The 12,797-nt window shown below is 52.0% G+C and overlaps 1 protein-coding gene across 2 annotated transcripts in view; it reads right to left on the bottom strand.

The window, feature by feature from the left end:
• The window catches only part of ENG (endoglin), a 35,391-nt gene extending 22,594 nt beyond the window's left edge, over positions 1-12,797 (bottom strand). For both annotated transcript variants that reach the window (XM_066256118.1, XM_066256119.1), the window contains exons 1-2: positions 12,392-12,797; positions 2,083-2,225 (exon numbers count right to left, since the gene is read on the bottom strand). In XM_066256118.1, the coding sequence (XP_066112215.1) occupies positions 2,083-2,225; positions 12,392-12,458 (210 nt within the window). In that variant the 5' untranslated portion in view covers positions 12,459-12,797. The remainder of the gene's footprint in view (positions 1-2,082; positions 2,226-12,391) is intronic.

Raw genomic sequence — 12,797 nt, 5'->3', positions numbered from 1 at the left:
AGAGCCCAGGTTCAGACCCCAGCCCTCTCCTCCACCCCTGCAAACAAACGTGCCGGGCAGTCCTAGAGCTTTCAGCTTGGCTCCTGGATTCTGTTGTCATGGGCTCTAGGGTGACCTGAGCTACAGTGGCACCCTGACACTCCCCTGAAAACCCTCATCTCCCCAGCCCTGCCTCGAGGTGAACGGGAAGCTACTGCCACAGAGAACCACATGCCGACCCCAGCCAGCACCCCCTCCCCTGCATGTGCACCCACTTTATCCTCCGTTCGCCCCTCCACCTCCTTCACACAGGGAGCTCCCGGCTGTCTTTACTGTTGTTGCTTCCTCCAGGAAGCCCTGCCTAATCCCACAGCAGCTGGGGTACGCTTGCCCTGCACTGACCAAGGAGGCATTGACCGCCTGGACCCTGGCTGTGTGTCCATACACCTGCCTCTTGCAGACCTGGGCGCATGGCAGGGGGCCTTCCTCTGACTCTGGTTCATGAGGAAGGGGGGGTCCCAGTCACCCAGAGGAGGCACAGCGACCTGAACATCAGAACAAACAAAATGAATTTACAGAAGGCAATCTTATTTTCCAGATCATCACCAAACTTGAAAAAATTTACAATGGCTATGAAAACCACATAACGTGTGTTTGGCACTATCTGTGGTTTGGGGATTATCGAGGCCCACAGTCCTCGTGGCAGGCAGGGCGGTGGGGAGCAGGCCCCCCGATATTGGGGGTCTGGGCACTGTCTTATCACTGCACAAACACAGAGCAACTGAACAGTTTTGGGGGCAAGTTGGCCACAAGTTTACCCTGAGTTGACACCATTAAATCGCTATCAGGACCTGAGGCCACATCAACCAGGTGTGGTCACCGTCCCAGGCGGGCTAGACACCGCCCGAACACTGAGATCCTCTGGGGAAGCAGGTGACAGCCTTGCTTGGAATCCCTAGGGATCTAGTGTGAACTCTGGCCTGGACACATTGCTTAACCATTTAGGCTTGCCTCAGTTTCCTCGTCTGAAAAATGGGAGTAATAACAGACCTTACCAGATGGGCCCTTGGAAGACTTAATCTATGCTAAGATTTTTTTTTTTTTCTCATTTTTCTGAAGTTGGAAACAGGGAGAGACAGACAGACTCCCGCATGTGCCCGACCGGGATCCACCCGGCACGCCCACCATGGGGCAACGCTCTGCCCACCAGGGGGCGATGCTCTGCCCATCCTGGGCGCTGCCATATTGCGACCAGAGCCACTCTAGCGCCTGAGGCAGAGGCCACAGAGCCATCCCCAGCGCCCGGGCCATCTTTGCTCCAATGGAGCCTTGGCTGTGGGAGGGGAAGAGAGAGACAGAGAGGAAAGCGCGGCAGAGGGGTGGAGAAGCAAATGGGCGCTTCTCCTGTGTGTCCTGGCCGGGAATCGAACCCGGGTCCTCCGCACGCTAGGCCGACGCTCTACCGCTGAGCCAACCGGCCAGGGCTATGCTAAGATTTTTAAACTCACTTCCTGGTACATACAGGCCTAGCACAGTAGCTAGCACTGCTTAGTAAATGCCCAATAAATGTGTCACTAAGAGGGACTTAGAAAATCTAAGAGGCGGACCTCCGGAGGGTCCTCAGGAGGGAGGACAGTCTCCAACACTGGCATTGCTGGCTCTCAGCCTCCGAGTGGCCGCTTGCCAGGTGAGGTACATTCCAGGGAGGGAGACTGCGCTCCACTGAGGGAAGCACCTTCTCAAAGTCAGAGCTGCCGAGAGCGGAGCTGTGTCTGCTGAGAAGCTCCCTATTATTGGAAGTACACGAACAACAGCTCACCTGGCCCACTCCACTGCTCACCTGGTTCTTTTCTACCTGGTCACTGGCCAGACCCAGCCCTTCCTACCTGGGTCTTCTGGTGACAATCAAAGGATTACCCCAACGCTGGCCCCAGAAATGCCATTTTTTACAGGCCTTGTGAGATGACCATGTCACCTTGCTGGCAGGGGCCCTGCTGAAGACTCTGTCCACTGCTCCATGGACAGCCACCAAGAAGACCCCTCATCCCACTGGCCCTGGGCCTACCTCTAAGTCCCCACCCGGCGCTGCCACCAGGCACTCACCCTCGGGAACTCCAAGAAGAGGACGTGAACTTCAACAGTAGCATTGGGGACCTGAGCCACGCAGCCCTTAGGAACCTGGCTTGTGGTGTATGTCACCTGGGGGTCCACAGGCTGTAGATCACAATGGACTGTCTCTGCAAGACCTGTGAGGGAAGCACAGCCAGAGAGAGGGCCAGATAAGAGTGAGGTGGTGACAATGATCCCCACTTTCTGAATGCCTGCTCGGTGCTCGGCACTGGCTCAGGCTTTACTGCACCTTCTCCGCTACCCTACGAGGTGAGTATCACTCCATGCGTCCACAGATGAGGAAACTGGGCTCAGAAAGGAAACGTCTCTTGCCCGAAGTCACAGTACCACTAGGTGTAGGGTTGAGAGGTAAAAATTAGGAATCCCAGTTGAATTTGAATCAGTAAAAAATAAATAATTTTTAAACTATATCCCCAATATTGCATGGGACATAACTATATAAAAGAGTTTTCATTGTTTATATGGAATTCAAATTTAATTGGGTATCCCATATTTTTAAATTTAAAAACATTTTTAATATGTTTTTTTAAAAAATTTATTCATTTTTTAGAGAGGAGAGAGAGAGAGAAGTGGGGGGAGGAGCAGGAAGCAGCAATTCCCATATGTGCCTTGACCAGGCAAACTCAGGGTTTTGAACCAGCGATCTCAGCATTCCAGGTCAACGCTTCTATCCACTGCGCCACCACAGGTCAGGCTAATTTTGAAATTTTATCTTATTGATTTTAGAGAGAGAGCAGAAGGGAGAGAGAGGGGGAGAGACAAACACTGATACATTGTTCCTCCCACTCATGCACTTATTGGTTGACTCCCACATGCACCCAGACCAGGGATCGAACTCACAACCTCAGCACTTCAGGATGATGCTTCAACCAACCGAGCTACCCAGCCAGGGCTGGGCATCCTACGTTTTACTTGCTACAACCGGCAACCCTAATTGTGTAGCAGGGCCCACACGTTCATGCACCCAAACCTACAGGCTGGGTCAGTCCAAAGGAAGGTGAGAGCTGAGATCAGGAGACAAAACTGCCCATCGCAGACCTCAAGGAGGCCAGGCAAAATGGGCCAAGGGGAGATGAGAGTCTCCCGGTTCCAAAGGACAGAGTGAGCCAGAGGGCGGCGCAGGTCTGCAGGGCGGCTGTCGTAGGCTGCAGAGCCACAGGGCTGCCGGAAGCGCGGTCCTGAGGGAAGGGAATGGAATTTCACCCTGACCCAGCAGATGAGGAAGAGGAAATGAGGCCCCTACACCTCGTCCCAAGGAATGTGCCGGGGGGGCAGGGGGGGGTCTGGAGGAGGGAAGGAGGACAGAGAAGGGGAGACTGTTTGGAAGTTTGTGTCTCCATCTTGTCGCGCTCACTTCCTGTTTTCTTGGAGATCAAAGTTGGGCGCGGAGGAACTGGGCTCCCGACGCCAGCTCAGAGCTGGGGGGTAGGGAGGCTTCTGAATCCTAGGCCGTGAGGCCGTCCCCTTGCCTAACCTGACCTTCTTCCCCACCTTTCCGCCGCCTCGTTGGGCTCAGGACCTCCAGAGATCAGCGAGGGACATAAGATGGCCGACCCAGCTGCACAGCAAGGTCTACCAGCAACATCTTGGGAAGGATAAGTGCAGGACAAGGACATTTGGCCACCACGGCAATCCAGGCCTTACGCGTCCTTGGCCCCAGATCTGTCCTGTGCGTCAGAGACACGAGAGTGCCTGGGTAATACGGCGTTTTGGTGAAAAGCAAGGTCCCTGAAGCCAGGCTGACCTGGGTTTGAATCGCAGGCCCAACACTTACTAGCTATGTAAAGTTGGTGAATGATTTTGCCACTTCGGGCTTCGGTTTCCTTGTCTGTCTAAGGACAGTAAGAATAGAATGCACAAGATCCACAGAGGTTGTTGGGAGAACTCCATGAGAAAGAGCCTCTGGTAGTTCTCTCTGCCACATTTGCTTGACTCTCCGATTGGGAGGCAGGGAAGGGGTGTGATGGGGCAGTCTACAAGGGAGGGGCCTCCGAGAGGGTCTGCGTCTCAGGTCAGCCAGCGCCTTCTGCTTGGTAGACTCAAGGGCTGCCACCATCTTCTCCTTCCCTACCCGCTGTGACCCACCAAGCCCCCCAGAGCTCCCACCCTCTCCCTGTCCCCAGCAGTGAACACACACTTTGAGGCTGTTACCTAGTCCAAGCGCCTCCTATACAGATGGGGAGACTGAGGCCCAGTGAGGCTAAAAGTGCCAGAGACGCACTGCACGCAGCTGACCAGGCTGGGCCTCGGACCACCTCTCCCAATATGACCCGGGGTCTGGGTCGCAGATTAGCACAGCGCCTTCCTCCTTCCCTTCGGACTTTCCCTGCCCTCTCCCCAGACTTCCAGGAACCCCCAGTTCCTCCCAGATCGCCCGATTGCCTTGGGCCGCCTGGACCACCCTCCTCCATGCCGTCAGCAGCACAGCCATTATGTAATGATCAGATAACAGGCCAGGCTGGGAGATCAGATAAGAGGCCCATTTATTTTGGGGCCTTTTCGAATCCTGGCCGCCCCCACCCCGCAGACGAGAATGGGGAGACAGGAGGGAGTGTGACGCCCGGGGCCTGTCTCCTGGAGCCGGAGGCGGGCCCAGACAGAGCCGAAAACAATCCCTTGGCACCAAGGGAAACACGAGGGCCTCTCGGGACCTGAGCTGGAGGAGGTGCCACTGGGGGCCTGGGTGAGCAGCTGGCCTAGTGACAGACGCTGGGAGCCACCTTCACACCCCTGGCCCCTTCCGCCGACTCCCCGACTCCCAAGCACAGAGCCACTTTGGGGCTTTCCAAATGGCCACCCCTAGAACCTTGGGAGTCCACAGATGATAATGGTCAAGAAAAGCATCTCTGGAGTCAGATATCCTGGGTCAAATCCCAGTTCTGCCTCTTAAAAAGCTGGCCGCCCTGAGCAAAAGCCTAACTCCTCTGAGCTTCAGTTTCCTCACTTGCAAAACAGCTTCCATCATGCTGACTGGGACCAGGCACAGTTTCGAGGCTTTACACGAGCTCATTCCTGGGATCCTCCCTGCAGCCCATGAAGTGGGAGATGTTATTATAACCCTTTGACACACGAGGAAACTGAAGTTCAAGGAGGTACAAGAATTAGCTCGAGGTTACCCAGCTACTGAGTGACAGGGCCTGCATCTGAAGCCAGACAGCCCAGCTGCAGACCCCATACCCACTTAGCAGACCGCGTGTTGGCTTGGTGAGGTAACCCATGTGAAGAGCCTGGGCCCCAGCAGGTGACCTCTGATTATTTTGTAATACCAGGGCAGATCCTTTATGACAGGGTCTTTTCTGCTTCTTTCTTTTAAATGTTTATTTTATTAATGTTGGAGAGAAGAAGGGAGATGGGGGGAGAGACAGGAACATTGATCTGTTCCTGTATGTGCCCTGACCGAGAATCGAACTGGAAGTCTCTGAGCTTCAGGCTGATGCTCTAACCAACTGAGCTGTCCGGCCAGGGCTCAGGGTCCAATTATATCCTCACAGATTTCCTAGCTCCTACTCCAACCACTCCCCCTGGGCCTGGTTGCCAGCAAGGCCTTAACACTCCTTTCTCCAGTCTTTCTCATAATTCCCCAACACCCTCAGGGTCAAGTCCATACTCTACAACCTGGAGTGGAGTTTAAAAGTACAGGATTCTGCCCTGGCCAGGTACCTCAGTTGGTTAGAGCATCGTTCTGATACACCAACATTGCAGGTTCAATCCCTGTTCAGAGCACATACAAGAATCAACCAATGGGCCCTGGCTGGTTGACTCAGTGGTAAAGCGTCAGCCTGGCATGTAGATGTCTAATTCCAGGTCAGGGCACACAGGAGAAGCACCCATTTGCTTCTCCATCCCTCCCTTTTCTCTCACTCTCTCTTCGCCTCCCACAGCCATGGCTCGATTCAAGCCAGCTGGCCTCAGGCTTTGAGGATGGCTCTATGGCCTTGCCTCAGGCACTGAAAGTTTAGTTGTTGAGCAATGGACCTGCAGCCCCAGATGGGCCAAGCATTGCCCTGTAGGGGGCTTGCTGGGTAGATCCTGGTGGGGGCATATGCGGGAGTCTGTCTCTCTGCCTCCCTACCTCTAAGTAAAAAAAAAAAAAAAAGAATCAACCAATGAATGCATAAATAAGTGGAACAACAACAAATCGATGTGTGTGTGTGTGTGTGTCTCTCTCTCTCCCCCCTTCCTTTCTCTCTCAAATCAATAAATAAAAATTAAAAAACAAAATAAAACAAAAATAAACTACAGGGATCTGATAGATGCCAAAGGTTTAAATCCTGATTCTGCCATCTCCAGCTTCCTTTCCATGGGTCAGTGTTCTTATCTGTAAAATGAGATGATTCTCATTGAGTTGGTGAAAATGTTGGTAAGATTACTCATACGGGGTGCTAAGCAGGACCCTGACGCGTGAGCATTGCGCAGGAACTGGCCACTGCTGCCATGGTTATTTCTGCCCAGTCAGTGGGGAGATGTGAGCTTTGCCTTCAGACAGACCTTGTCCATTGCCGTTGCCATGCCCTTTCCCGAACCAATGACCTTCCTTTATTGACTACTTGGTCAACTTCTGTTTATTCTTGAAAACCCTGTTGTGAAAATCCCATTAGAACTGATCCAGTTGCCCTCCAGGTGGGAGGGCCACGTGTGGCGCAGGAAAGGGACCGAATGCCCAGGGTGAGAAGCTCTGGCAACACAGAGCTCCTCATCATCTTCCCTGAGGCAGTCTGGTGCCGGAGTTAGGCTCAGGGCTCGCGCCCCAGATGCTCATATCTGGGCTGCGTTACTCCAGCAGATACCTTCCCTGGCCTGTGCCCCCTGTCACCCCAGCTGTCAATGGGGTGTCAGGAGTGTCTGCTTCATTGGGCTTTTGTGAGGTTGAGTCTGATCATACACGTGCCAGGTCTAGAACAGCGTTTGGCATACAGTGAGCGCTGAGTGAATGTTGGCCGTTATATGTGTCTCTTCCCCTCACTCCCATCACAGGTACTGGAGTCAGCGCAGCCCTGGAGGAGGGTCCTCTCCAGCCTCCAGGGCTGATGCTCCGAAGGTGAGGCTGGAGCTAGGTGGAGAGGGCACAGAGCCAGGGCAGTCAGCTCTCCACACCCCCATACCAGGACACCAAAGGCACAGGGAAAGCAGCTGGGCTTGGGAGCAGACAGCCTGGGCTTGAGATCTGGACCTGCCATTGCCCCCAGCCTGAGGTCCTCTTTCACAGACTGGGTCTAGAGACACAGAGCTGCCTGATGGCCTGTGGACACAGAAGTGGTTCCCTCCCTCTAGTCCAGATTCCCTCTCAGGCCCTTAAGCAGATAGACCAGGTCTTTCCTCAGAGGACCCAGCACTGACCACTTGTGACCTTGAGATATGGGTCTCTCTTTCCTCTGGGTCTTATTGTCACCATCGGTCTGGCTGAGGTGAGAGAGAATCTGAATGGTCACACCCCGCTGGCCCCAGGGACGCAGCCTCTCCTGGCTCCCACAGCTCTTGCTCCTACCTCTTTTCCTTCCTGGCACAACAGAAGCCGCCGTGGAATGCAGTGTCTAAAATGTAGATATTTGTGGTCTCTGTCCTGGGTCACTAGCCCCGTCTCCAGAGAATCTCAGACTGCCACTCAGGTGGCCAGCGGCACAGAGACTCCAAGTCACGCCTCTAACCATCCTCTACTGAACACTCATCCACTCTTTTTATTTTTCATTCATTTTAGAGAGGAGAGAGAAAGGGAGAGAGACAGAGAGGGAGAGAAAGAGGAGAGAGAGACAGAGAGAGAAGGTGGGGAGGAGCTGGAAGCATCAACTCCCATATGTGCCTTGACCAGGCAAGCCCAGGGTTTCGAACTGGCGACCTCAGCATTTCCAGGTCGACGCTTTATCCACTGCGCCACCACAGGTCAGGCAACACTCATCCACTCTTAAGAAATACTCTTTGATCCCAGCCACCCAACACAGGCCACGAATCCCAGCATCCCCACTTCTGGGACTCTATCCAACTGAAATACTACAAAACACAGGAAAAGGTGCATGTACCAAAAATGTGCACGGAGGTGGTATTTATAATTAGCCCCAAAGGGGAAACCACCTAAATATTCAACAATAGGGAATTTATTAGGCAAACCATAGAGGGCACATTTAAGGGAAAGAATATTCCAGAACTACAATGAGATGATTTGGAGTCTACATGACAGCATAGAAACCTCTGTGACATAAGAAAGGTACACAAAATGCCTGAATGTTAATCCACCTGCATTAAAATTACCTTAAAAAGCTAGAGAGCCTGACCAGGTGGTGGCGCAGTGGATAGAGTGCTGGACTGGGATGCAGAGGACCCAGGTTCAAGACCCCAAGGTCACCAGCTTGAGCACGGGCTCATCTGGTTTGAGCAAAATCTCACCAGCTTGAACCCAAGGTCGCTGGCTCCAGCAAGGGGTTACTTGGTCTGCTAAAGACCCGCGTTCAGGGCACATATGAGAAAGCAATCAATGAACAACTAAGGTGTCGCAACGCACAATGAAAAACTAATGATTGATGCTTCTCATCTCTCTCTGTTCCTGTCTGTCTATCCCTCTCTCTGACTCACTCTGTCTCTGTAAAAAATAAAAATAAAATAAAAATAAAAATAATAAAGCTAGAGAAAAACTAGTAAGCAATTCACCAGAATGCTAACAATTTTTTTCCTCATACCTATTTTCTTTAAGGAGCAGACTGAAGGAAATGTATAGTTACATTGCTTTTTAAAAATCTCTATCTGTTTGGTTTTTGTTTTGTTTTTTAAGTTTTTGATTTGAGAGAGAAGGGGGAGAGAGAGAGAGTAATAAACATCAATTTGCTGTTCTACTTATTTATACATTCATGGGTTGATTTTTGTATGTGCCCTGATGGGGGATCGAACCTGCAACCTTGGCATATCGAGATGATACTTTAACCAACTGAGCTACCTAGCCATTGACACATATTTGTTCTTTAAAAAAAAAAAATCCAACATGACAAAAAGGAGTATGTTAGAAAGGTGAAAATCCTGATGCTAGAAAACACAAAAGTGATTTCAGGATTTTCTCTGTGTATATTGCAGGGGTCGGGAACCTATGGTTTGCAAGCCAGTTGTGGCTCTTTCGATGGCTGCATCTGGCTCGCAGACAAATCTTTAATAAAAAAAAAAAATAACGTTAAAAATATAAAACATTTTCATGTATTACAATCCATTCGTTTCCTACTGCTCATGTTCATGGTTGTGGGTGGCTGGAGCCAATCACAGCTGTTCTCTGGGACAACACCAAATTTTTACTGGATAATACGTAACGTACATGGGTCGTTGTATGGCTCTCAAGGAATTACATTTTAAAATATGTGGCATTCATGGCTCTCTCTGCCAAAAAGTTTCCCGACCCCTGGTATATTGTATGTTATTACTATTTTGTTCTTTAAAAAATGAATCGCCGCCTGACCTGTGGTGGCGCAGTGGATAAAGCGTCGACCTGGAACGCTGAGGTTGCCGGTTCAAAATCCCGGGCTTGCCTGGTCAAGGCACATATGGGAGTTGATGCTTCCTACTCATTCCCCCTTCTCTCTCTCCTCTCTCTCTAAAAATGAATAAATAAAAAAATTAAAAAAAAAAAAGAATCGTTGCTGTTTGGGCACCTAACAGTGAATCTGAGATATCTGTCCACTTCAGTGTAGACATATATCTAGCTTTTTCTTTTCAATTTTTATTTATTAATTATAGCGAGAGAGGAAGGGGAAGAGAGAGAGAGAGAGAGAGAGAGAGAGAGAGGAACATCGATCTGTTCCCACATGTGCCCTGACCGGGATCAAACCTATAACCTCTATGCTTTGGGATGATGCTCTAACCAACTAAGCTATCTGGTCAGGGCAGATCTAGCTTTTTCTTGATAATGGCTGCATGATATTACGCTGCATAATAATTCATTTAATGGCGGCCAGGCTGGTGGACATTTGGGTAGTCTCCAGTTGTGGGTTTTTGTTACAGTTACCTAGGGACTCTATGTCTTTACAGAGCTGGGTAAGTACCGTATTTTTCACTCCATAAGACACATCTGACCATAAGACACACCTAGGGTTTTAAGGAGGAAAATAAGAAAAAAAATATTCTGAACCAAATAATGTGTTAAAATATTTCATAAAATACCATATATTTCACTCCATAAGACGCACGGGCATTTTCTCCTCCATTTTTGTGGGGGGGGGGAGTGCGTCTTATGGCGTGAAAAATACGGTAACTCTTCAGGCCTGACTTCGGAAGGTTGGGTTGTTACTACAAGTTCTAGTTTTTGAGAGATTCTGCCAAGCTCTTCTCAGAAGGCTGGACCTGGTTTAGGATCTGTTTTGAACCCATTTTCACCCCCTCCAGCCTGAATGAGAATGCTTGGGTCACCCTCCCCCCACCCCCAGCATAGAGGTCTGGGTTCCATGCCTTGGCCAGGCCCTTATCTGCCCTCCATGGGCCTCAGTTTCCCAGACTGTAAGTGAATGGGCTGGATGGTTTGGAATGTCCTGGGACCCTGCGATCACTGGGAGCTAGGACCTGCTCACAGGAGCAGATTGATAAATTGTCGGGAGCTTTTCCAACCAGCTGTTACACACAGCCATTATTAAAAATTAAATTTTATAAGCTTACAATGAAATAAAAGGTATATTTTTAAAGGTAATAAATATCAAGTTTCTTACTTCCTACTTCTTTTACTCCATTTCACTATTATCTGTGTTTCTGCGGTTATCTACGTTTGTCGTCTGTGTGTGACGGAAACCCTAGACAAGGGTGTCCTCCTGGGCACCTCGGACTAAGTCCAGGTTTAGTGAGTTAGCAGCTGGAAGTCAGCCACGTGGGAACAGTGACACCACGGAAACGAACAAGTACTACCCCCTACCCCTCACCCCTGTTATTAACTATTTGCCAGCATGTTGCTGTCTTTGATCCTATAAAACCAGACCCTAAAGGTCTGCATGGCTCTTTCTCTGACGACGGAGAGACAGTGTTGTTGGGCTAGAAATGTGGGAGTTGGCAGGAGAAAGGCAGGGCATCTGCTGTGGAGCTCAGAGCTCCTATCCAGCTGTGCGAACTTGGCAAGGGGGGGGTAGGGGGGGTGGGGGGGTGGCAGCCTCCACTTCCTGTCCTGTAAAATGGGGCGATGAGGGCAGCCATCTTGCAGGGTGATCAGGAGCTATATCAAGACGAGTTGCTGTATCACTGGTGGTTAGGAATGAGAGTACCCGGGAGCCACATTCCTGGAGTCAAATCCCTGCTAAGTCACTAAGTGTCTGAGACTCATTTCCTGTCTGTCAGTGAGGCAGCGGTCAGGACTTTAGAGACCAAGGATTAGGGGCTTTAAAATGCTGTGGCGCTGGCTACGGCAGGGAGGGAATGGCCATTGCTGCTGCTCTGCTTCTCGCTGCCTCCCAGGTCCTTCAGGGAGGGCCTGGGTGTGCCACGGCTGACGGGGTGCCCACAGGGTCATGTTGTGGCTTCAGGTGGATGTGTCCGCGAGCCGCAGCAAGGCCTCAGTAACTGGGACGAGGGACTGGGAGTCCCCAGCTCCTCAGGGCCCTTCATCTGGGCAGCTTTCAAAGGCAGCAGAGGTCATGACCCCCTGGAAATGCCCCCAGGCTGAGGAGCCCCCACAGAAGCCCTGGTGTGAGGCTGCACCCCCATCCTGCAGGCTTCTCGGGGAGCAGAGCAGGGGCAGCTGCCGTGGAGAGTGCTGCCTTCAGAAGGGGTCTGGGAGCCACTCACAGACCCAGGGAAAGTGAGGGTGGAGGCTTTAAGGCTAATCATAAAACAACACGGAAGCAACTGGCCGTCCTGAGAACTCGCGACACACAGTGCCTCAACACCCGCCTGCCCACCAGCCCGAGGTTAGTCCGTTCCCACCCCCACTTTCCTCAGAGCTCAGAAGGTCCTTCCCCAAGATCACACCGCAAGGGAGTAACCACAGTCCAGAGCCAGTGCTCCAAACGTGAGGCCTCACGCCCTCCTGTCCTTTCGGTCCTCAGATGGGAAACTTAAGGCCCAGAGAGGGCAGGAGACTCTTCCAGGGCTGCATAGCACTCTAGGACCTGGGCTTCCTGGGGGGGAAGTTGGGAGGCCAGAGTAAGATAAATAACTCACCTCTGTTTGCCTGAGACTCTTAGGGCTGAAAGTTTTTGGTCCTTCTGAACCAAGATGGTTGGTCAGCCTATGGCATCTGCCTTGGGCTGTCCAGACCCCCCAGGACAGCTCCCCTGTGCACGAGCTCAGGACACAAGGAGCCTAGTCTCCCCACCCCAGGTCCCTGGACACCTACCTGTGGGGCTGATGCTGCAGATGGCCAGCAGCAGGGCCATGACCGGGTAGAGCAGGTTGCAGTCCATGCTGTCCACCCAGGGCTCTGTTCGCCGGGCCTTATCCGGTGTCCAGGGGCAGGGCTGCGGGCAGGAGCGGGGGCTGGCGTGGGCTCGCGCAGGGACCCGAAGGGAGCAGGCGGCCGGAACGACGGCTTCCCTGCTCCAGCCTTCTAAGGTGGCGGCCAAGTTGGTCAGGAGAAGTGGGCACAGGGCGCAGGGCCAGGCCGGAGATCGCTGGCCCAGGGATGAGCAGGAAGGGGGTGTTGGGCTCCTGTGGACGGCAGAGGTCTGGGCTGCAGATGGAGGCTGAGGGACGACCGACAGCAGTGGGGAGCTCCTGGCTCATCCAGCCGGGCCAGGGAGGCA

Source organism: Saccopteryx bilineata, chromosome 2 (genome assembly GCF_036850765.1).
Source record: "Saccopteryx bilineata isolate mSacBil1 chromosome 2, mSacBil1_pri_phased_curated, whole genome shotgun sequence".
Lineage (NCBI taxonomy): Eukaryota > Metazoa > Chordata > Mammalia > Chiroptera > Emballonuridae > Saccopteryx > Saccopteryx bilineata.
The sequence above is the reverse complement of the archived record's forward strand: the minus strand, read 5'-3'. Positions and strand labels throughout refer to the sequence as shown.